Genomic DNA, 25,507 nt, shown 5'->3' with positions numbered 1-25,507 from the left:
TGTAGAACCAAGAGCAGACTATATGCAGGTTTAAATAGACCTGTTAACTTCCTTAGCATCTTCAAATGTGGAGCACATTGCAAAGGACAGTAGTGTACAGTGTCCCTTGCTATCAGAATCTTTAGGGGTTTTGATGTGATAAGACCATCAGAGGTGCCCAGCGTGCGTGCACCTCAAAGCCCTGAGGGGCTTTAAAAACATCAGTATGCAGGTCCCAACTCCAGGCAAGTGGAATAGAATCTCTGGTCTTGGCGCCCTGGCATCAGATGTATTACAGCTCTCGGATGACCCTAAGGCACAACTAGGGCTGAGACCCACAGACCTAGTATGTGAGCAGTAATGTGAGGGGGATATATGCAAGAAACGGAGAGAAAGTGGGGTTGTGGTATTAATGGGGTTCAAGCATAGTTTAGCCTAGTGCAGTGGTTCTCAGCCAGGTTGATTTTGCCCTCTATGGGCATTTTTCAAATTGGCATGGGAGTGCAAGGTTGCTACTAGCATCTAGTTTTTAGAGATCAGAGATCCTGCTAACCATCCTGTGGTGCTCAGGATAGCCAGCATGACAGAATTGTCCACACAGGGTGAGGTTGGGAAACCAGCCTGTTGGTCCTCGCATCTGGTCGTGACCAGCATCGCCTAAAAGGCTTCATGGCTCAGCCCTCCAGGTGGTTCTTATCACCTGGGTCTGGAACCACTGTCTTGGTTTTTCTTATACATTTTGATCTTTTTATTTTCTCTTTTGAGTTTGATTTACTTAGACCAAGAATTATAGAAGAATATTTTTCACTGCTGATGTTTTTTCCCCCATAAATATTGTGAGGACATTCTTTTTTCTTAACATTTTTAAGAAAAAGAACTTCTTGAATCACTACCTCTTAGCAAGCTCTGTACTGAAGAACAGGAATTGCTACGCTTTCTCTTTGAGAACAAATTAAAAAAGGTAAGTAAAAACACATAGTATTTGCTTTATGTAAATATTTCACTAAATTTGGTCTCCGTTCTTCTACTAGTTAAATTTTTAAAAGTTAATTTTTATTAATTTAGCGTATTTGCAAGAATAAATTTCAGTTACTTAAAATATATGATACGATCCTAAAAAAGTTTCCAAAACATGTCTTTCTCCTAGGGACTCCTAAAAGATTGAACTATCGCATAAATGGGGTGATGTTGTATGAAAATGAGGATTTTTTGCTTATGCTTCCTGAACTTGTAATTTGTAAAATACTTCCTACCCTGGAGTTCCGTGATAAAATTGAGAAGAGAGTTGAGCTAATTGAGAGGAGGACGGATGAGACAGGAAGTTAGAGCTTTCAGAGGCTCCCACCAGCCTTGTGCAAACCCGAGCCCTTGGGCCAGATGAGTCTGCCATTTGATTTGTGCTGCTCACCGAGTTCACGTTTACCTTTCTCTCTGTTGCAGTATAATAAACCTAGTGAAACTGTCCTCCCTGAGTCTGTAGATGGTTTGCAAGAGAATCTGGATGTGGTAGTGTCGTTAGCTGAAAGACATTATTATAACTGTGATTTTAAAATGTGCTACAAGCTTACTTCTGTGTAAGTATATCTACTCATTTCTGTGTAGGAACGTAGAGTCCAGTCCCTTTTTACCTAAGAAGGGTGCGGGACTGCTTTCTGAGTAATCTTGAGCTAATTGGTGATGACTTAAGTTGCCTTTACCTTTCACAGAGTACTAGAGGGGTTACTGTGGTCTGAAGAGCGATTTACAGGCACAGTTTATGTACACTGTAGCTTCATTCCATTGTCTGGGGAATAGACGTGCCCCTAATTTGTCTTATAATTTTCAAGTTTGAAAATACCATTCTGGCACATAGTCTTATAAAATCCATTCTTTTTTTTTTTAATTTTTTAAATTTATTTACTTTTTTATTATGTTATGTTAGTCACCATACAGTACACCATTAGCTTTTGATGTAGTGTTCCATGATTCATTGCGTATAACACCCAGTGCTTCATGCAATACGTGCCCTCCTTAATACCCTTCACCAGGCTAGCCCATCTCCCCACACCCCCTCCCTTCTTAAACCCTCAGTTTGTTTCCCGGAGTCCATAGTCTCTCGTGGTTCATATCCCCCTCTGTTTACCACCCCCCTTCATTTTTCCCTTCCTTCTTCTAACGATCTCCCTGCTATTCCTTATGTTCCACAAATGAGTGAAACCATATGATAATTGTCTTTCTCTGCTTGACTTATTTCACTTAGCATAATCTCCTCCAGTCCTGTCCATGTTGATGCAAATGTTGGGTAATCGTTCTTTCTGATGGCTGAGTAATATTCCATTGTATCTATGAACTACATCTTTATCCATTCGTCTGTTGAAGGACATCTTGGCTCTTTCCACAGTTTGGCTAGTGTGGACAATGCTGCTATGAACATTGGGGTGCATATGGCCCTTCTCTTCACTACGTCTGTATCTCGGGTAAATACCGAGTAGTGCAATTACTGGGTCATAGGGGAGCTCTATTTTTAATTTTTTGAGGAACCTCCACACTGTTTTCCAAAGTGGCTGTACCAGCTTACATTCCCACCAACAGTGTAAGAAGGTTCCCCTTTCTCCACATCCTCTCCAACACTTGTTTCCTGTCTTGCCAATTTTTGCCATTCTAACTGGTGTAAGGTGGTATCTCAATGTGGTTTTGATTTGACTTTCCCTGATGACTAATGATACTGAACATTTTTTCATGTGTCTGTTAGCCATTCGTATGTCTTCATTGGAAAATTGTCTGTTCATATTTTCTGCCCATTTATTTATTTGATAATTTGTTTCTTGGGTATTGAGTTTGAGAAGTTCTTTATAGATCTTGGATACCAGCCTTTTATCTGTAGTGTCATTTGCAAATATCTTCTCCCATTCTGTGGGTTTCCTCTTTGTTTTGTTGACTATTTCCTTTGCTGTGCAGAAGCTTTTTATCTTGATAAAATCCATTCTTTGTTAAAGTAGGGACTAGTAAAATCCTCTAGATACTGGTTGCTCAGTCAGGCTCACTAACTAGCCAGGCCATATCCTCCCATACTAGTTTTCAAATGTACACAATTCAAACTTGTCTCTTAGCTAAATTACGTATGCTGTTTTTAATGTATGTGCTGCTGAAGTGAGCACACATATGCTATTTTTTTTTTTTTAAGATTTTATTTATTTATTCGACAGAGAGAGAGACAGCAGCGAGAGAGGGAACACAAACAGGGGGAGTGGGAGAGGAAGAAGCAGGCTCATAGAGGAAGAGCCTGACGTGGGGCTCGATCCCAGAACTCCGGGATCACGCCCTGAGCCGAAGGCAGACGCTTAACCGCTGTGCCACCCAGGCGCCCCCACATATGCTATTTTTAACAGATCTTTGGGGTTGCTTAAAATACTTGATTTCACAAAAACTTTGACAAATGCTTACGATCTCTTTAATATTTCATATTGCTTTTAATCCTTCTAAATAATTGGATTGCTTATTTTATGTGTTATAGTTCTATTGATTTGAAATAAATATGTGATAGTGTTTATTTTTATACCTAATAAATGAACCCGAATTTTCCCTTTCTTTTATAAGATAATTATAACCTTAACTGTGCCAACCTGAAGATGAAGTAAGAAAGTATTGTAACCCACAGTATTTTACATAATGCTATAATGAGTATTTAGACATAGCTAATTTTAATGAGTTATGTTCTGTTACATACTGCTTCTGATGTAGTAAATGTGTTGCTTTGACTTTCAGAGTAATGGAGAAAGATCCTTTCCATGCAAACTGTTTACCTGTACATATAGGGACACTTGTGGAGCTGAATAAAGCAAATGGTAAAATTTTTTTTTAATTAAAATAATTGTTGGGGCATCTGGGTGGCTCACTTGGTTGAGCGTCCGACTCTTGACTCAGCTGAGTTCTTGATCTCAGGGTCGTGAGTTCAGGACCTGTGTTGGACTCCACACTGGGTGTGGAGCCTACTTAAAACAACAGATAATATAATAATTGTTAAGAGATGTCTGGGTGGCTCAGTTGGTTAAGCGTCTGCCTTCGGCTCGGGTCATGATCCCAGCGTCCTGGGATCAAGCCCTGCGTTGGAGAGCTTCCTTCTCCCTCTGCCTGCCGCTCCCCCTGCTCGTGCATACGTTCTCTATCTCTGGCAAATAAATAAATAGAATCCTTAAAAAATATAATAATTGTTAAGACAAAAAAAATTTCTGTAACTGGGAGTTTTGTCTCATAAATCCTGGATAATTGAGATTGCAGGTGACAACATAATGGAGTTCTCCAATAAAAGTAATAACTAGGGTAAGAAAGGTTTATCAAAATGACTGAGGGTCAATTCTGTTATGCCACCAGAACACTATTTCTTTATCCCTGCCTCCTTTTCTCAAATGTAGTTTGTGCTTTAGGTTACATAAGCTTTAGAGTACTGGGGGGCAGTTTTTCCGTTTTTCCTTTTTTCCTTTTTTTTTGTAAAATCTGTAAGAATATTGATAAGACAGCAGGCAGTAACTGTTTAGAAACTGGAGGGGGATAGAATTTTTTGCTTGTGCTTTCCGTATTTTAACATTTCAGAAACATTGTTACGTTTGGATGATATTTGCCCTTAAATCTTTTAAACTGAATAATGAACTCTGTCAGGAGTGTAGAAAGCCAGACACTCCCAGTTCCAAACCCCTGCTGCTCAGAGTGTGGTCTATGGACCATCAGCATCACATCTGCCGGAGCTTGTTGCGGACGCGGTCACAATGGCTGTCCTGGTCTGATGAGTCCGAGTCTGCACGTAGGAAACGTCATCATGGCGTGCTAGGATTTACACATTACTCAAGAAATCATCTTGCTGATTTGATAAACTTGAAAGTTTGGTTACTCACATTGGTTGTGGGTGGTTGAGATGGTCCATAATAAGGCCATGGAGTGAGAGACATCAGTTTTTAAGATAGGTGCTTCTTTCTTTTTTTTTTTTTTTAAAGATTTTATTTATTTATTTGACAGAGACAGCCAGCGAGAGAGGAAACACAGGCAGGGGGAATGGGAGAGGAAGAAGCAGGCTCCCAGTGGAGGAGCCTGATGTGGGGCTCGATCCCAGAACTCCAGGATCCCGCCCTGAGCCGAAGGCAGACGCTTAACGACTGAGCCACCCAGGCGCCCCTAAGATAGGTGCTTCTTAAGCACCATGATGTGCTCTGTCCTGTGCCACTCATCCGGTTTTCCAGCCACTCAGAAGCACTTAGCACCCACTTATGGGGTCAGGAGTCAGGGCGGGGGGAAGTGAATGAAACAGCTGTAGCAGCTGCCCCGTGCAGTTTGTATATCTCATTAGGTGAAAAAAAGAAAAGTATGAAATTACTGCTGTGAGAACAAAGTCTGATTGTGGAGAGTTTAACTGAAGGAAAGTCATATCTTAAAATTCATTGGATATAATTGTTTTTTTTTTTCTTTTTCTTTAATGTAGAACTTTTCTATCTTTCTCATAAGTTGGTGGATCTATATCCTAGTAATCCTGTAAGTAAATGTATACCTTTTTTTCTTAGGGTGTTTTTTTTTTTTTTTAATACCTGAACCTTAAAAGAATACTTAACTGGTGTTTAAGTAGTAGCTTATATTTAAATTCAAGTGAATAATGTTTTATTTCAAGGTGTTGGAGGAGAACCTCCTAGTGCTATGATAATTACAAGCAGTGTTAACTTTTTCAGTCCACGAAAGTTTTTTTTTTCTTTTTTTAAGTATCTACAAACAATAGCTTAAGACAAAAATCCTTTTTTTTCCGGTTATAGAAATTATATATGCTTCTTTTAAAATACTTGACATACAGAAAAATAAAATGTTGAAAGTGAAAGTCCTACTCTCACCTCTTGGGAGTAATGATTTTTCACATTGCATGTGTAAGATACCTTGTTGAACTGTGTAATGATTGAATCCTCGTGTCTCCCATACTGCTGTGGATCACAGCCAGGACCCAGAAATTGAAACTGGAATCAGGAACTATGTCTTTAGAGACAGAAGTCAGGATCAAGGCCTAAGGCTCACACAAGAATCTGTACCCTAGGCCAGTGTGAAAATAATTTAGAAAGAGGCAAAACCAGTGTAAGAGAAGTCAGCTAATGAGGCCGATCCTGGTTAGTGCCTGCTTAGAGCCAGGTTCATGCCAGGGAACACGATTCAGGCTTGTGTTTGAACTAAGCATTTAGGGGTCTCATCTTCTATCGAATGCAGGGACATCGTTGAAGGCACTGTGAGGAAGAATCTGTTCTTTTTCACCTAGGACTTAATACCCTGTCTCAGAGAATTTTCTAACTTGAATAACTTGAACTAGAACATGTGATGGAGCATCTAGTCCACTCTCTGGCCTAATATGTTAGAGATTTCCAGTTGCAAGTTAAGCAGCTTCGGTCACAATAAATTTTGAACTTTGTAGGTGTCTTGGTTTGCAGTGGGATGCTACTATCTCATGGTTGGTCATAAAAATGAACATGCCAGAAGATATCTCAGGTATGAATCTGTTGTCTTCCTCCATCTGTAATAAGCTTATAGGAAGTGTTTTCTTGTTCATCCTTTTCAATACAATAATTAGTTAAATAATTGAAAAGCAGTATGAAAGAATGATTTCTTTAGCAGATTCAGTTCAGTTGTGTCAATTATGTACCTTTTTACAAGATGTCATGAGGGGAGATGATTAAAGTCAGTGGTGTCGACCTTGTTCTCGAGAACTTAGGATATATTTATTATTTGTAAATCAGAAAAAATATGAAACAATGTAATTTGAAACCTGTTTTTCATTTATGGAGATACTATTAATCTTTTAGGACTTTTTGTTAACAGTTGTGAAATTACATGAAACCACGTGAGATTAGGATCACTAAATGTGTCTGTAGAACAGAATTCTTGGCATAGTGAACTGGTTTATAACAAGAATCTGCTGTGGTCTTAGCTTGCGGGACTCCGTGCAACCCAGTCAAGCTCCTTAACCAGTATTATTCAATTATGCAAGTACAGAAAAATGTCTAGTGTGGGAAGAATTACTAGAGATTTAAAATATTGTAACAACTGATTTCTTCCACGTGAACAAAATAGAAAATGGCTCCTAAGGGAAAGTGTATAAACTTTGGACCCAGATTTGAATTCAAATGCAAGTCCTGCCACTTACTAGCTGTAATTCCTTGGGAAAGTTAATTTCTCTGACCCTCTCTCTTCTTTAAAAATGGGAATGATCCAATACTTGTATCCCAGGCTCGTTAGTAAAACCAGGAGGATGACATGTAAGGATCTTTCACTAGGAAAAAAATAGGGAGGAATTCTCTGGTTAGTTGAGTCTTATGCATTTTAGAAGAACTTGTACTTTTTCGTGGAGTAGGAAGGTGTGCTTCTCTGATTAAGTGATGGACTCGACATGAAACATTTGAGTGGTAGAAAACGTAGAAAATAAAATGCTGGGAAATGGGAATCTCATCCTTTATGTTTTCCATATTTTATGGTATGGGTCACCAGTGTGTCTGCTGACCGGAGATTACTTACGACTGTTTGAGACTGTGCAGTTCAGTCTGCAGAACCAGAGTGACTCTCTTACCACCATCCATGGGACGTCACTTAATCTTCCCCGGCTCAGTATCCTTATGTTTAAAATATAATGATTTATCTTGCAAGTTACTAGGATTAGGTGATGCATATAAGGCCTCTAACATGGTGTCTCAATAAAGGCTTGCTGCCACCACCGTTGGTGAAACAAAGCTCCTGGATTAAGTTATATTTGTCAATTGTGTACAGGTTGCCAGTGGGTTATCATACCTAAAAAGTTATGGACCTCTCAAAATTTCTTAAAATTTTGCTTGTACTATTAAGCATTGTTTTATTTGAAATAACACAATTGCTATACAAGTATTCAATATGTTGAGAGCTCATTTGTTCTAATACCCTCGAAGCCATCAGTTTATATAAGATTAACAATTGAAGAATGAGTGTATGACTAGAATGACATCTCTTTTTTCAGCAAAGCGACAACACTTGAGAAGACTTACGGGCCGGCGTGGGTGGCATACGGGCACTCGTTTGCAGTGGAGAGCGAGCACGACCAGGCCATGGCTGCCTACTTCACAGCTGCACAGCTGATGAAAGGGTACGGCAGAGCACGCGGTCAAATCCACAGAGGGTTGCTCTTGCTCACAAGATGACGATTCCCTTGTTACTGCCACCGCCATCTAGTCGCTGAACTAAACAAAAATACCATACTTGTGTCCTGTTAATAGCTTATGATCGTAAAGTAACTGTGGAAATTGAGGGAAGGAGAGGCTGGTGTAGTGATTTTGTCCGGCTGCTCACCTTAACCAATACAGAAGGGAATGAAGCTGAGGGAAGAGATGAGGCTAGAAGCTCCTTCTCACGTGCTCATGCAAGAATGAAAGTATTCATGCGCAAATTGTTATTTATATCCTGTTTAAGTCCAAAAGGTATTTGCTGTGGGCTTATTGGACTGTACTTGCCAGTGTTCTAGATTTATGTCAATATTAAGTGTATTGATGCTCAGTGGCGTAAGTGTGCCCTAAGAGTATCATACTTTGGGGAATGAAGTGTTGCTGTTATTCCTGTCCACTCTCTTTGGACTCACCTAGCCCTAGCCCTAGGCCTGCCGAGCAGTGTTTGTTTTTTGTGGGCCACCTCCATCTCTGGAGAGGTAGGTAGTAGGCGTGCAGTAGGTCACACTGCCTGATGATCTTGGCAAAGTATGTATCCTCTTGAAAAATAGGTGTAATCGCAGTACTTATTCCTGGGAGTAGTTCCTGGGAGTGATGGAGACAATACCAGTTAAAGACTTTGAACAGTACCTGACGTGCAGAAAGCACTCAGTAAAAGCTGCCTTAATTTGTTTGTTTGTAGTATTCAGGAGTGGGATCATATACTCATTTACACTGAATGTTCTCTCGTTAGGGTTAGCCCTTTTCAGACTGTCAGACTTATTTTGGCGCCCAGTTCTGCATCTAAATTATTAATGATGCCCAGATTTTTTTCAGTTCTATTAGATTTGGTGTATGTGACTTTTATATCTAACTTGTCATCCATGTATATATTGTAAAGTTTCACTCCCTAACTGCATTAGTCTCCTCAGACTGCCTTACCAAAGTGCCATAGACAGGATGATTTGAAGAAAGAAAATGTATTTTCTTTTTTTTTTCTTTTTTTCTTTTTTAAATTTTTTTATTTCCATGAGAGAGAGTGCGTGCAGTAGAGAGAGCATGAGTACTGCGGAGGGGCAGAGGGAGAAGCAGGCTCCCTGCCTAGCAGGGAGCCCGAAGTGGGGCTCGATCTCAGGACCCTGAGATCATGACCCGAACCAAAGACAGACGTTCAACTGACTGAGCCACCCAGGTGCTCTGAAAATGTATTTTCTCACCACTCCAGAGGCTGGGAAGTCACTTGTTAAAGTGCTGGCCCATTCAGTCCGTGGTGAGGGTGCTCTTCCTAACTTGCAGATGGCCATCTTCTCACTATGTCCTCATATGGCAGGGAGAGAACCCTGGTCTCTTCCTTTCACAGGGGTTCCAGCCCTATTGTGTCATGTCCTCACCCTTATGACCTCATTTAACCTTTATTTAATTTCCTCACAGGCCTTCTCCAAATGTAGTCACATTGGGGTAGGGCTTAACATGAATTTGGTCAAGGCAGGGGGCATTTAAATTCAGTCTTAATACCAACATACTAGAAACAAGCCTCCAGAGGTGCCTGGGTGGCTCAGTCAGTTAAGTTTCTGCCTTTGGCTCAGGTCATGATCTCAGGGTCCTGGGATCCAGCCTCACGTTGAGGCTCCCTGCTCAGCAGGGAGTCTGCCCCTCCCTCTTCCTCTGCCCCTCTCCTACCCCTTCAAATAAATAAAATCTTTAAAAAAAAATAATCCTCCAGGTTAAAATTGTTCATCCAATTATTGATTTGCCCAAATGGTCCTTGATACCCAGTCCAGGATTCTCCAATTTATCCACGAAAATGTGTAAGACTTTTCCAGTGCTTTGCTGAAGCTTGGTTCCCATGTCTACCTAGACCCCGTATCTATCAGTCTGATAAATTGGCAGTAAAAAATCTCCATAATTTACTGTGGATTGTTTCTTATGAGTACAGGCTAGAGTGTGCTTTTTTTTTTTTTTTTTTTAATTTTTTTTTTCTGGGTGCTCACAAACCCAGAATAGTTATTATTAGTTGTTTGTTAGTTCCTACCTAAGAATCAAAACCAATGACACTGTTTCCCAATTTAACAAAATTTATCCAGTTAAAATTTCAGATCAGCTCATTAAGATAAGCATTGTTCTTTTCAGTTCTCCCCATCAGAACAACTTTGCATTCTCTTAACTTGCCCTATGTTTGGGTGAATGTTTGAAATTGTGTAAATATTTTAAAATTTCCTTTAGGATATCTTCTTTGAGCCACTGGTTATGTAAGAGTATGTTGTTTTATTTCCACATATTTGCGAATTTCCCAAATTTCCTTCTGTTAGGATTTCTAGTTTAATTCCATTGTGGTTGGAGAACATAGTCTTTTCAAAGTTATTGAGGCTTGTTTTATGACCTAACACTGTCTGTTGTAGAGAATGTTCTGGGTACGCTTGAGAATTCTGCTCTTTTTGAGTTCAGTGTACAAGGGATTCATTGTAATCCCTTGGTTCTCGTTGGGTGATAGTGTTGTTCTCATCTTCTGTTTTCTTATTTATCTTCTGCCCATTATTCTGTCCTTTATGGCAGGTGGGGTATTGAAACCTCCCAGCTACTACTGTGTGAATTGTCTCGTTTCCCCTCCAATTCTGGCAGTTTTTGCTACATGTATTTTGGGTCTCTGTTGTTAGGTTCTTGATGGATTGAACCTTCTATTATTATAGAAGGTCCTTCATTGTCTCTGGTAACAGATTTTGTCATAAGGCTATTTTGTCTGATATTGTTACAATCTCACCAGTTCTCCTTTGTTACTGTCTGCATGGTCTTTTTCCCATCCTTTTACTTTTAACTTGTTTGTGTCTTTGAATCTAAAGTATGTCTCTTATAGACAACATGTAGTTGGATTGTGGTTTTATTACCCATTCTGCCAATGACTTGCCTATTGATGGAATTTTATCCATTTATGTGTTATATAATTACTGAGAATTTAGAATTTATGTTTGCCATTTTACTCTGTTTTATGTCATATCTTTTTCTTCCTTATTACTGCCTTTTGTATTAGATATTTTGTAACATACATTTTAATTCCTTGGTTTTTCCTTATAGTATGTTTTTTTGAGTTGTTTTTTTTGTTGTTTTGGGTTTTTGTTTTGTTTTTGTGGTTATCTTGGAGATTACAGTTAACATCTTAAAACAGTCTAGTTTAGATTAATATTAACAAAGGGGCTTTCCAACACCAACAACCAGTTCCCTGATTCTCTGGACACCACCTGCATCCTACACGTCAGTTCAGTTCTGATATTACCCAGACTTAGTGCAGACCCTTCACAGGGTAAGCTCTCAGTTCCACAAGAGTGCCCCTTTCCACTTCAGATGCCAGTGGTAAGTCCAGGCACTTTCACTTCTGACTAGCTATGAATCAGAGGTTCCCATGACCCTCTCCTGAGATTTGATGATTTGCTAGAATGACCCACCGAACTCAGGAGGGCATTTTACTTACGTTTTTTGGTTTATTATAAAAGATACACTCAGGAATAGCCAGGTGGAAGAGATGCACAGGGCAAAGTATGTGGGTGGGGGTGCCCACAGCTTCTACCCCTCTCCAGGCATGCCACCCTCCCAGCACTACTCTGTGCTCACCAGCCCAGAAGCTCTGAGGCTCACTGTTTAAAAGTTTTTATGGGGCTTAATCTCTAACCCATCCCTTCCTGGGAGGTCAGTGGGTGGGAAGAAAAGTTGCCACCCTCTCATCACTTGGTCCTTCTGGTGACCAGTCCCATCACAAGGCTGTTGCAGAGTGCTACCCTGCATCACCTTCATTAGCATAAACAGGTGTGATCAAAAGGGGTCATGAATAACAAGAGAGACTCCCATCACTCAGGAGATTGCGAGGGTTTTAGGTGCTCTGTATCAAGAACAAAGGGAAGACCGAATATATTTCTTACTCCACCACAGCACCATAATTCCAGGAGTATATAAAAACTTTACCCCTGTGCATCTCTCTTCCCTCCTACTTCCTTTGTGCTTTTATCATACACGTCACATCTTGCACATTGTAAGTCCCTCAACACAAATTTATAATTGTTATATTCAGTTATCTATTAAATCAAATAGAAGGAAAGAGTTGCAAACAAAAATGTATTTATATGGTCTTATGTTTATCTGTGTGGTTACTTTTACTAAGCTATTTTTTTTTTTAATGTGGGATTTGAGGTACTGTCTAGTGTCCTTTTCATTTCAGCCTGAGGGACTCCCTTTGGTATTTCTTGTAAGGTGAATCTGCAACAAGATTTCTCAGCTGTTTGCTTCCCTGAGAAATTCTTGATTTCACCTTCATTTTCAAGGATAGTTTTGTTGGGTATAAAATCTTGGTTGGTGCTCTGTTTCTTTCAGCACTTTAAACATCGTCTGTCTGCCTTTTTGGCCTCCAGGTATTTGATTAGAAGTCAGGTGTTAATCTTATTGGGAATCTCTTGTGTGTTATAAGTTGTAGTTTCTTACTGCTTTAAAGGTGGGGGGTTGCTTTTTCAGTGGTCTATGATTTGTCTGGGTGTGGATCTCTGGTCTACTTGGAGGTTTGGTTTGGGTTTTTGTTTGTTTGTTTGTTTTAGCATTGGGGTGTTTTTGGCCCAAATATTCTTTGTTTTCAGATATTCTTTCTGCCCCTTACTGTCTCCCTTTGCCTTCTGGGGCTCTTGTCTTGCATATTGTGGTGTGCTTGATGGCAACCCACAGGTCTCTGAAGCTCTGTTCATTTCTCTTCATTCTTTTATCTTTCTGTTCCTTAGACTGGGTAGTCTCAGTTGATCTATCTATCGATCTATCTTCAGGTTCACTGATTTTTCAGCCTGTTCAAACTGCTGTCAAACCCTTCTGAATTTTTTATTTTACTTTTCAACTCGAGATTTTCTATTTATTTCTATTTTCATGTCTAAAATAGTATATTTAAAGGGTTTGTCTAGTACATCCAACATTTGGTCTTTGTCCCAGACAGTTTCTGTTAACTGGTCCCCCCCCCACCTCTGACCCCAGATTGTTAATTGTTCCCTGTGTCTTTTGCACACTTACACTGTTTTTCTAGAATGAACACCCTTCAGGTTGTTGTAAGCCTTTGGTTAACTTCCAAAGTTTTGAAAAAGTTTATTTTGATAATTTGTCAGTGTTCTTGTTGCTTTTATAGAGGAGAGTTTTGGAGGTCCTTACTTGGCCATTTTGGAAGTACTTCCTCCAGGTAAATCCTTTTAAGGGTTCTTCACGACCCTTCTGTAGGTGATGGAGTCTTTATCTGACTCATGATTCTCGATTAAAACCAAAGCACATATCAACCAGTTGGTTACTATTTATAGACTTTTTTAGATCCATCTCCAAAGAAATATTATTCTGTTTCTTTTAATGTAATTACTGGTCTGACAAGAGATGAAGATTCAGTTAAGAAGTGGTTAGTACTTACTCTGTGCCTAGAACTGTTTCAGAGGATGTGAAAATGGGGTATACATGACATACTTCTGAACTCCCTGGCATAGAACTGACAGGAGTTGAGATAATAGGAATCCACACAAGGGAGAGCCATTTAGTTTAGAAAGTCAGAAGCGTTTCACAAAGGGAAGTGGAACTTGAATACCTCATGAAGGACACATGGTGCCGAATCAGAAGAGGAGAGGAGGGAATACAGTCCAAGCTAAGGGTCTGACATTAGCATCATGGAAGAAAACAGGAAGCACACACCTGTCCTGCTTCAGAGGGTTTTTGGGTTTTTTGTTTCTACTGTAGAATGATGAAAAATAAAGATGAGTAGGTGGCTGATAGATTCTAGAAGTAGTAGCTGATCAATCTAAAAACCTATTAGACCTTGATTAAATATCAGTAAATGAAGTGTTAGAAAAAAAGTTAAGTACCTTGCTTTTTGGCTGTGTTTAAGTTATTTTGCGGACAGGATTTAAAATTGGTAAATTAATTGCTGCTGAATTATAAAGTTTTAGGTGTTGAATATGTGAAATTTTCCAATTTTTTAGGTGTCATTTGCCAATGCTGTACATCGGATTAGAATATGGATTGACCAATAACTCAAAATTGGCTGAAAGATTCTTTGGCCAAGCGCTAAGCATTGCACCAGAAGACCCATTTGTTATGCATGAGGTTGGTGTGGTTGCATTTCAGAATGGAGAGTAAGTACTGAAAGGCCCAAAACCCTTCCATTTTCTTTCTGTAAATGAAGTAAAACCTCAGTCAGTAGAGGTTTTACTGTCCTCAGTGACTCTTCATTCGATTTTTGTTTTTAAATATGTACCATTTTAGGAGAAGGAGGCAGACAGTTAAAAAAAAAAGAAAAGAAAATACGAAGTGTTATCTTGGATTTCTTTAAATTTACTAAACAGGTTTTGGTCCCCTTGGACGTTGGCTGCCACAGGCTCATAGTTCCAAGACTGGACAGTTGTTGCCGATGGTCAAGTGACTACACCCCATACGGTGGCCTGGAGGCATCACGGAACCCTTCATCACCTTGTTGTTGATTAGGAGCTGGAGTCCTACATTTGAGAAGGATTTCCCACAGTTGTGAAAGAAAAATATTACTCATTTAGTTGCCAGTTAATCTGAAAATTAAACTAATTAGAATGGCTCAGTCTTGGAGTTTACTAGTCATTTGAGACATTACTCTATCCTTGGATATTTGTAGAATAAGTAATTCAGTGTCATACTCTAAAGAGAAAAATATTTGTAGTTCTTTGTGCTAAATTATACATTAATTTAAAAACAGTAACTCAGTACTACTGTAGTGTTATTTATGGGGTGTGTGTGTGTATTCTAAAAATTGGATGATCTGGTATATATAAAAGCAAGTTTGGAGCTGTTTTATTTATTTATTTTTTTAAAGGTTTTATTTATTTATTTTTTTAAAAGATTTTATTTATTTATTTGACAGAGAGAGAGACAGCCAGTGAGAGAGGGAACACAAGCAGGGGGAGTGGGAGAGGAAGAAGCAGGCTCTCAGCAGGGGAGCCTGATGTGGGGCTCGATCCCAGAACGCCGGGATCACGCCTTGAGCCAAAGGCAGACGCTTAACAACTGAGCCACCCAGGCACCCCTGGAGCTGTTTTAAAATAATATACAGTGATGGTTTATTAGACAGTCCATTGGTTTGTAAGCCAGAGTCAGCACTTTCACGTTTGCAGATAGATGCACGTTCCCAGCTGAGGCGGAGATGACGTTCTGCCTTCCCATTTCTGCTCTCATACTGTAAACGAGCATTTTTTTTCTTTTCACCTTTTTATGCTTTTTGTTGATGATGTCACTGTTTAAAATGATCCCCAAGCGTGGCACTGACGTGCTGTTCGTGACCCTACGTACAAGAGGGCTGCAGATGAGCTTTGTTGCTGGTCGTGTTCAGTGTCAGTGGGTCAACATGTATGTTAAGTAAGGTGTCAGTCAACAGAAGCACATGGAAAACAGGTTATACGTTGAACAGTTGACCACAGGTTTGCAGGAACCTGACCCTATATTTTCGCCAGGAGCCATAGTTCAGTATTTGTTAAAACAGTGTTCACAGTGACTTTATGAAATATAATTACCAAGAATAATGAGAATTAACTGTATCTACTAAAATCTTGAACTCCTGTGATATTAATGCCATAAAATTAATCATTTATCTGACCTTTAAATTTGAGTTTTAATAAACTATTTACAGAAGTTTACCTCATTTTTCTTATAATGTTTATACATGCTAATTTTGAATAATCTGCAAAGTTTCCCCCTTTATTTTAGATGGAAAACAGCAGAAAAATGGTTTCTTGATGCTTTGGAAAAAATTAAAGCAATTGGAAATGAGGTATTTTATGTAATATTTGTAACTCTGAAGGGTGTTTGCTGTTGAATGAGAATGATACGGACAATCTGTCTTGCCTAGGAGACAGGGACTAATATTTATCCTGGCAAATAGCTTGTTAATGTTTGGATTTCAGGCACTTGTTTTGCTACATGGTATAAAATGAGTGTGTTTCTAATTGAGAGGGAGGGTAGGTGTCGGTTGTGTGCTTCCTAAAAGGCTGTAGTTTTGATATGTGGGAGTAATCAGAATATATTTGTTGATTATTTGATATGGGGAATATGTGATACTGGACACTGGTGGGCACTGTATCATCTAACATAAGATGTCCTTCTCTGGAACTGAAGAGCCTCCTCTTTGATTAATGGGTAAATATACAGTACCCACCTCTGTAGGAATAAGGCCAAGTATCCCTTTATTCAGACCTACCATGGCTTTCTCTTACCTCATACTTAATACATATTTACATCTCTCGATGTTTGAAATATTTAACTAGGTTTTGCCATATGAAAGATGTGTGCTCATGAATTAACTTCCCAGCTAGCTTGGATGTGTACACCTGGGTATTATTTTAAAATGAACAGTTTTAGATATTGTCAACGTCCGTAGGTAAGGGATTTGCATATCACTACTCTTCTGGTTCTTGATTCTTTTTATTCACATTTATTTTGTTTTATTCCATTATGATTTCAGCTTTCCATTTTTACTCTGTTCCTTTTTGGGCACCCTTGCTTGTAGCCCACATCTTTCTTGGCTGTTGGTTCCTCTTTACTGACACAGACACAGCTCCCTCTGGATCCCTGCCAAGGGCAGTCTGCTTGTCCCCATAGACACAGCTTTATCTATTTTGGTCTTTTATTTGTCCTAGGAACTTACAAACACTATATTTCTGTGTGTTGGTACATGTATGTGTATAAAACAGGTTCTTGAACAGCTCAGTCTCGGGCAGTCTGGATAATGAATGTGTTTTTGTTAATATGGGGTTGCCACATATCACCTTGCCACTCTTCAGAGTTGAATACCTTAAAGCCTTGCTGTTCTAACTAGACGAACTGCCTTGCATCACCTGGAAGCTGACTAGAAGTGCACAATCCTAGATCCACTGAATCACATACAGTCTGCAGTTTTAGCAAGATCCCGAGATGATTCTCATGCACAGAAAATTTTAAGACACACTATCACAAACCCCACTTAGAGTTGAAACTATACGTTTTGATGATCTGAGGGCACTGTGGAGTCTTACAGAATTTTACAGTAATGGTTTTAAGTACAAATGCACAATACTACTAAATTGATAAAATGCCCATTAAAAAGTCACACGAAGGTGGGGAAATACTGTTTGACCTCAGTTGTTAACTGTAGCAAATGTCAGAATAGCCACAGGGAAGCAATGGTGCCTAAGAATCACGAAGGGCGTGTTTTCGTTCCCGTGGGCTATGTCTCCTAGAGCCAGGCTCGGGAGCTGGAGAGGGTGGCTCAGGTCTGTTGTTTGGTTAGCTCAGACTGACCAATGTGTGTCGACTGTGTGCTGAGCTCTGAGCGAGGTATTGGGGGGCAATAGGAAACTGCCATGATAGTTCCTGCCCTTAGACCTGTTGGGGATTACAGATAAGTAAATTGGCAATAATTAAACAATGCGCAAAAACAGCTGTTGATTGAGCAAATAAAGGAACCCACACAGAAGGGCAGTTAACCCAGACTTGAGGATGGGCCGAGAAGGCCTCTTGGATACGGCATCTTAAACCTCCATCCTAAAGCAGGAGCAGACATCAGCCAGGCACAAGTGAGGAAGAGGTTATAAAAGGTATAGAGAACAGTGTGTGCTGAGTTAGAGCGAATCCAGTAAAGCATGGATTTTAAGTTCACAGAGAAGGTCAAGAAATGGGGCAGGAGGGTTAAGTGTGTATCATTAAGGGCCTTGCATCTTATCCTGAGGTGGTGGGGCCCAGGTAAGACTTGTTACATGGGGGTTGGCGTTACACTGAGGGGGCTGATGAATGAGCCTTTGGTAGTTCCTAGGGGTCACGGATGATATGGGTGCCAGGCATGAGAAGCAGGCGCTCAGAAGGACATGAGGGTGGGGAGCTGGGATGGCAGGAGAGAGCGTAAGAGGTTAGTGCGTGGCACACTGGATTTGCAGTACTTGTGAGCTTTCTAAATAGGAATATTTAGTAGGCAGTTGGAAGGCTCTGGGCTGGAGATACAGAAGTTGAACTTCTTCAGCATGGTGGGGCTTATTAACAAAGTTGTTTTAATAAGTAATAGCGTCCTCAGGGAGTCGCTTCTAATAAGGAAAGAAAGATAGAGAATCCAACAAAGGCTCTGCTTCAGGCTGCATAGGCACCAGGAGAGAGGGCAGCCCGTATTGGCACGTGTGGTGGTGTGGTTGAATGGGCCCATCTGAGAAGCGGCCTGCGTGAGTCATGGGTTTGATGCTGCTGTGTTTCAGGTAACAGTTGACAAATGGGAGCCTTTGTTGAACAACTTGGGGCATGTCTGCAGGAAGCTTAAGTAAGTAAAGTAGGACATTTTCAGAAATATTCTTTGTGACTAAAAGTTTACTTAATTTTGTGTAGCCTTCTCCATGTTTGTTTTTTTTTTTTAAGATTTTCTATTTTTAAGTCATCTTTACACCCAATGTGGAGCTCAGACTATGACCCCAAGATCGGGAGTTACACGCTTCACTGGCGGAGCCAGCCAAGCACCCTTTTCCATATTTTTATTTTGAGATCTTCCAGCTGTGTACTTTGCTGCTCAAATATAGCAAGCATCAAAATAATTATCTCTAGTGGTATTTATTACTTCTTTATTTTTATATTCTGGTGGTACAGTTTAGAAGTTGAAAGAATTATAATAACTTTTATTTTCTTAGATTTGAAAAATTGGTGTTCAAAATTAATTTGGAAGAATAAGGGTAGTAGGGTATATTTAAAACCATATCCATATTCTAACTCACTCTTTTTCTCTAGGTATGAGTTTTATGATATGATAAACATCAGCCTTTGAAAAATAGATTCTTTGGTTAAATGAGTTTCTTGAAAAATAGATTCTTTGGTTAAATAAATTTGGGAAACTCTAGTCTACTCAGAATATAACAGGTTTATCTGTTTCAGGATATCTTGTAGTATTTGCTATTCATTATGAGCCGCAACATTTCCCAAAGTTTAGTGAACCTTTTTTCACAAAAGGTTTATAGGGCAGATATTCCAGAGAACTTTGAGAAATGTTGTCCCAAGTAACTTCTTTGGACCTTTGGTTGCTTTTAACCAGCAGTGGTGTGGCTGGTTTGTCTCGCCATAAAGGAGGCCCTGCAGTGTAGTGCGGTTCCAGCTCCAGTCTTGGGTCCCTGCGGGAGTGCCCTCAGCTGGCTGGTGGAGCAGGCGGGAAGGGGGATTCCAGGGAGGTGTCCAGGTGCACAGTGGTGGCTGTGAAGAACCGTTACCAGCCTGAACTGCTCTTCTGATGTTTTTACGTGGATGAATACTCCTCTTAGACCTAGCAAGTGAGTGCTTTCACTGTACCTGCTAATTGTTTTCTCTCTTTCTTCCCGTTCTCCCTGCTCCCTGCTCCCAACTCCCTCTCTCGTCTTCTCTCACAGAAAGTATGCCGAGGCCTTGGACTATCACCGTCAGGCACTGGTGTTAATTCCCCAGAACGCATCCACCTATTCTGCCATAGGCTATATCCACAGTCTGATGGGCAACTTTGAAAATGCTGTTGACTATTTCCACACAGTATGTCTAGTTAACATTTACCACTTTTTTATTCATTTATTTTTTAAGATCTTTTCTAGGCGATGTTGGGGCTTTTTGTTTGCTTGCTTGTTTTTCTAGGCAGTGTCTGTTTTGCAGTTTTAAAATTCTTCAGGCGACCTTGTGCTTTCTTTCCTTTGCAGAGAAAAGCATGTGTGTTGTGCAGTACTCATCAAATTAGAGATAAATGTGAGACTTGTCCTAAGTGTGCAGTGAGACACATGTGTCCGTGGTATTTGTTGGCCCCATCTAAGCAGGAGAAAAGAAATTCCAGTTTCTCTATTTAGGACTTAGAATTAATTCCCTTAGATCACTTTGGTGAACAAAACAATCTGTGTTCATCACAAAGAAAGAATCTCTCCTAAATCCACATGCCGTATCTCACCAAATCTAAGACACCATTAAGAAGCAAGTTGACTGCACACACACACACACACAGAGTCAGACAGACGCGTACAAATAAACCTTGAAACTTCACGATTCTCATCTCTCCGTTTTTTGGTACTTAGAAAAAGTGCTCTCTTTGGACATATTAGGACATAGATTTTCATCAGGGATCACTCTAGTATCTACATAAAAAAGAAAATATAAGTGAAACAGATACTTAAGTTCCTCTATTCTTCACATTCAGAGTTTGGTTCTTCTAAATCACTTTTGTACCGGGTGGTCAATGTCTCTGCTTTCGTGGTGCCAGCACGTACACCCTGCTCTTGACTAGGTTTTTCCCAAACAGAGACGTTGGCTCTGCAGATCTTATGCTGCCAAAAAGTGTCAACAACAATGGCAGTTCCTGTACTTGTGAGCGTTCATGTGGTTTGTGGCCTAGTCTACAACTCCATGGCCTCCAAGTCCAGGCTACTCACGCATGACAGTCATGATGCCTGGGGCCAACTGACCACAGTAGTAAGAAACCACCAGTTGTTCAAGACATCCCAAGTTGAGAAAAAAATTTTTTTTCAGAAAAAAAAATGTGGGTCTTAGAATCAGTGAAATCATGGTATTTGGAGAGAAAGATAAAATATGAGAAAACCCATAGGGTTGGTTAAAATTTTCAGGCAAGATCAAGTCCTGCAAATGCCACTGTGATAACCAGAGTACTGAGCTAGTCGGAAGTATGGACTAGCAACTTTTCTGGTTTGTGTGATCTTTCAAATGTGTGTGAAGTCGGTATAATTTGCCTCTCTTCTTATATAATTAATACAGAAGGCTTAGAAGGCTCTGTGTGGAGATACAGTTTTGAAAATCTTTTTGGAGGAGTGGGATTTCAAACAAAGCAGAATGGTGTAATGACCCTCCACATGGCCATCACCCAACTTGAACAGACATCAGTTCATGACTACTCATGTAACCCCCCCCCCCCCGCTCACCCCGATTCCCTGGAGTGTTTTGAATTGAGTCCTACAGGAATATTTTTAAATGAAAGAGAGGGAAATACATTTTCTTGTAATAACCACGCTGAATCTTTTCTGACAGGCCCTTGGTCTTAGGCGAGATGATACATTTTCTGTTACAATGCTTGGTCACTGCATTGAGATGTACATTGGTGATTCTGAAGCTTACATTGGTAAGATGCTAATTATTTTGATTGACATTGTATTCTGTTCTTTAGATTGTTGTATGTCTTTGTTTAGGTTTCTCAAATCTCATGTAAGGTTCTAAGTTTATCTTTCTAACCATTTAACTATATTAATATCAAGAAACTCCATTTAATTTTGTTGAAACAATGCTGTGGGAATTAATGACTTATTAAGTATTCATGAATTGTAAAATAGAGTACTCGGTATATGCAAAATACTATTACAGAGTACGTATAAAATGCTGTGATATAGGAGAATCAGTCTAATTGATGGAAAAAATCCTGGAGACTTAGTTTCTAATAATTTCTAATTTCTAATAAATGAAAAGGTTCTGTCCTTAGTACTTTATAAAATGGGGTTAGTAGCATATTAACTTTTACATTTCAGTGGGATATTAAGTTGGTTTACATTCACATTACAGTGCTGTGTAATTCTTTAAATAATTTTTTTGTAATAAGCAAGTCGTAAGATAAATCTGGATGGAATTGCTGTATTTGGGCACTTACTTAGTTACAAATTTATAAGGTAACGAGGGTGCAGTGAGGTTAAACCTTGAGACCTGGATATAAAACCATGAGAGGACAAATGTGTTAATTAAATTAGGCTTCAATAAAATGAAGAACTTCTGTTCATGAAAAACACTGTTAACAGAGTAAAAGGCAGATCATAGACCAGAAGTTACAGTTTGTACACTGGTCAAAGAAATTGTGTCTAGAATACGAAAAATCTTATAAATCAATAAGAAAAAGTTCAATTAAAAAATGGGTCCATATTGCACTGTATGTTAACTAGAATTTAAATAAAAATTTGAAAAGGAACAAAAAGGTAGATCCAAAGTGGGCAAAACACTTGAACAGGAGCTTCGCCAAAGAGGATATCCACCGATGTGGCAAATGGATGTGCTCAATATCATTACATATCAAGGAAATGAAATTAAAACCATACTGAAATGTCACTGCACACCTGCCAGGCTGGCTACAAATGGAAAGTACTAACAGTGCCTAGTGTTGGTGGTGGTACGGAGCAGCTGGTACTTGGTGTATTGTTGATTGTTGGTGGACTACACTTTGGAACACTGTTGAACATGTCTGCTAAAGTTAAACAGGCTTATTACCTGTTGCTACCAGACAAACCACTCCAGCCGACAATGATGCATTATTTCTCACAGTTCTCTAGGTTGTTTGGTGGCTCGTTTGCTGGTCTCATTCACTAATGCAGCTGTGGTTAGCAGGCACTTGACGAGCTGACAGTGAGATGGCCTCATGCACAGATAGGGACCTCAGCTGACACAGCCGGGCCTCTTGCAGGTCTTTTATCTCAGCGTTCTTTGTAGTATGGAGGTCTCAGGGTTCTAAGGACGAGAACTAAAGCCTCAAGACCTCTTGAAAGCTGGAAGTGTCACAGAATCACTTCCATCACATTCTGTTCAGCACAGGTCACATGATTGAGTGCAGTGTCATCGTGGGTGGGGGCTAAGAGGTGTGATTTGTTGCGGTGTTAGGGTGGTGACCTGCCATGCTGCTCTTAGGATGTAGGAGTTCTACTCCCAGGTGTGTGGTACAAGGGCCTCAGGAAGCCAGCGCTCACAGAGAGGATTGTTTCCAGCAGCTATGTTCATATACCCTAACTGGAAAAAACTGAATGTCCACACATAGGAGAATGGAGAAAGACATTGTGGCGAGCTCATGCAATAGAGTACTACATACTTAGAAGGACTATTAAGTCATGCTGTAACATAGGTGAATCTCATGCATTTTGACAAAAGAATATACAATGATTAATTCCATTTGTGTGAAGATTAGTAATAAGCAGAACTAATCAGTGGTGATAGAAGAATTTGAGCAGTGATTACTTCTGGTTTGAGAAGGGGCGGTATTGAATGGAACGGGCATAGGGTGGTTTTCTGGGAGCTGGGAGTGTGTTCTCCTTCGGTCTGGTGATGGCTGTGTGGGTATGTGCATATATGAGGGTTTGCCCAGCAATGCACACTTTATGGTGTGTGTTATGACTCAGTTTCTTAAAGCTAAAGCATAAAACTTGAGCTCTGGCGTCCTAAAGACTCTGGGTTGAAAACGTAGCTTTGCCACTCAGCCACATGGCTCTGGGCAGGTCTGAGCCTCAGGTTCCTCTTTTCTTCAAGGAGGATTGTGAGGTTTAAATGCAAAATTTCTATAAAGCTAGGGAGAGTCTGGAGGTAGAGTACTGAGTGAGACAGATGTTTTGCCTGTCCTCACGAAGCTAATGGTCTTACAGTGGAGATTTCCAAGTGTATCAGTCATTATGTACTCTTTATTTTTTTTATTCAGGTGTAATTGTCACATTGCATATTAGTTTCAGGTGTACAACATAATGGTTCAGTATTTGTATACATTGCGAAATGATCACCCCAAGTCTAGTTAGGCTCCTCTCTGCTGTGACTGTGTCTTTCATGACCTAGATGGATACATAGTTAGAAAATTTTTTCTTTTGATGAGAACTTTTAAGATCTGTCTTAGCAACTTTGCGATATGCAATACAGTATTATTAACTCCAATCACAATACTGTGCTATTTTTATTTTTGAAGGCTTGCATGTCATGATCTGTCAAAACACCTATTACTGAAAGCTATTAGTTCGAACTGTGTAAAATTATATTGTTTATGTCAGAAATGATTGAACCTCATGTATCTGTTGGAAGTCTCTTGTCCATTAGTCTTAAGATTTTGATATGTGGAAAGTGCATTTCCTTTCATTGTGGTTTCTGTGTGCATAAGGCTCACGACTATACCGATGCCAGAATGCCAGCCAGCGGTTCTTGTTTGTAGCAGGTGAGGGCAGGTGCCTGTTGGCTGGCTCCCCTCCTGTGTGAGGGCTTTAGGAACAGGTGCTGCTGAGCCATAGGGAGCAGAAACCGTATGTGCTTCTAAATCTCCCCAACAACCCCCTTGATAATAAAGAGAAAAGGAAGAGAAGAGTGATTGGAATGTTTTTTTCTTCTGAGCTGTACTTGTGCTCTTAAAAGTACCATTCAACTAAATGATGGAGGCAGTGCTGTGTAACCATGGAAATGACAGATAAATGATGGAGTTTCTTATTTTATTCTCCTTGTGGTGTTTCCTTTTAGGAGCAGACATTAAAGACAAATTAAAATGTTATGACTTTGATGTGCATACAATGAAGACACTAAAAAACATTATTTCACCTCCGTGGGATTTCAGGGAATTTGAAGTAGAAAAACAGACTACAGAAGAAACAGGGCTTGCACCACTAGAAACCTCAAGGAAAACCCCAGATCCCAGACCTTCCTTGGAAGAAACCTTCGAAATTGAAATGAACGAAAGTGACATGATGCTGGAGACCTCTATGTCAGACCACAGCACGTGATTGCAAACAGGTCTCAGCTCCATTTTGTCCTGGGGGGGGGGGGGGTCAGGGTTTCCTCACATCCTTGTCCCGTCTTCAGAATTCACCATTTCTTGACACGAATGCAGGCTTGCACCTCTCCATTTAGGAATGGAGGCCTGCTGGAAGAGACCGGACCGCACACCTTCACAACACACGTTTTCTGATCCTACAAAACAGTTTTGTGTAGAGGAATAAAGAGGTAAATTGTGTATTATGTCTTTTTTTCCTTTTTCAGTCAGCTTTTCTTTTGGGCTGAGTTTAGGTTTATGAAGAAAAAGCTGCAGCGGTAGCAGAGAGAGTTCCCACAGACCCCTCACCGGGTTTCTCCCCATTCACATCTGAGTGACCAGGAAACCTTGTCTTAACAAAGAAGTGCACACGGGTATGCTGCAAGTCATGCAACTCCAGGCTTCATTGGAGTTCCACCACTTTTCCATTAATGTCCTCATGCTGCCCCAGCACCCTGTCCAGGAGCCACAGTGCCCTGAGCTCTCCTTAGGCTCCTCTCTGCTGTGACTATGTTTTTCATGACCTAGATGGATTTGAGGAGGACTGGTCAGTTGTTTTGAAGAATGTCCCTCTATTTGAGTTTGTTTGATGTATTTCTCATATTGGACTAGGGTTCTTGGTTTTGGGAAGAAAATACCACAGTTGTGGATGAAGCGCTGTTCTCATCACATGTCAGGGGTTCACAAAACCAGCATGATTTATCACAGATGGTGTTAATCTTGATGGTGTCTACCAGGTTTTCCCTGTAAAGTTACTGTTTTTCCCTGTCCATAATGCATGCTTAGAAGCAAGTCATAAATTTCAGCCTGTCCTCAGTAGGACCAAGGTTTTGTTTTTTGGGGGGTGGTTTGTTTTTAGGAC

General features: G+C 40.1%; 1 protein-coding gene across 2 annotated transcripts in view; it reads left to right on the top strand.

The window, feature by feature from the left end:
- The window catches only part of CDC16 (cell division cycle 16), a 30,502-nt gene extending 5,656 nt beyond the window's left edge, over positions 1-24,846 (top strand). For both annotated transcript variants that reach the window (XM_044380167.3, XM_057306895.1), the window contains exons 7-18: positions 849-940; positions 1,420-1,553; positions 3,724-3,803; positions 5,429-5,478; positions 6,392-6,465; positions 7,961-8,086; positions 14,117-14,269; positions 15,864-15,927; positions 18,374-18,435; positions 19,523-19,658; positions 21,150-21,240; positions 24,357-24,846. In XM_044380167.3, coding sequence (XP_044236102.1) covers positions 849-940; positions 1,420-1,553; positions 3,724-3,803; positions 5,429-5,478; positions 6,392-6,465; positions 7,961-8,086; positions 14,117-14,269; positions 15,864-15,927; positions 18,374-18,435; positions 19,523-19,658; positions 21,150-21,240; positions 24,357-24,616 — 1,322 coding nt within the window. In that variant the 3' untranslated portion in view covers positions 24,617-24,846. The remainder of the gene's footprint in view (positions 1-848; positions 941-1,419; positions 1,554-3,723; positions 3,804-5,428; positions 5,479-6,391; positions 6,466-7,960; positions 8,087-14,116; positions 14,270-15,863; positions 15,928-18,373; positions 18,436-19,522; positions 19,659-21,149; positions 21,241-24,356) is intronic.
- The last annotated feature ends 661 nt before the right edge of the window (positions 24,847-25,507 follow it).

Source organism: Ursus arctos, unplaced genomic scaffold (genome assembly GCF_023065955.2).
Source record: "Ursus arctos isolate Adak ecotype North America unplaced genomic scaffold, UrsArc2.0 scaffold_10, whole genome shotgun sequence".
Classification (NCBI taxonomy): domain Eukaryota; kingdom Metazoa; phylum Chordata; class Mammalia; order Carnivora; family Ursidae; genus Ursus; species Ursus arctos.
The sequence above is the reverse complement of the archived record's forward strand: the minus strand, read 5'-3'. Positions and strand labels throughout refer to the sequence as shown.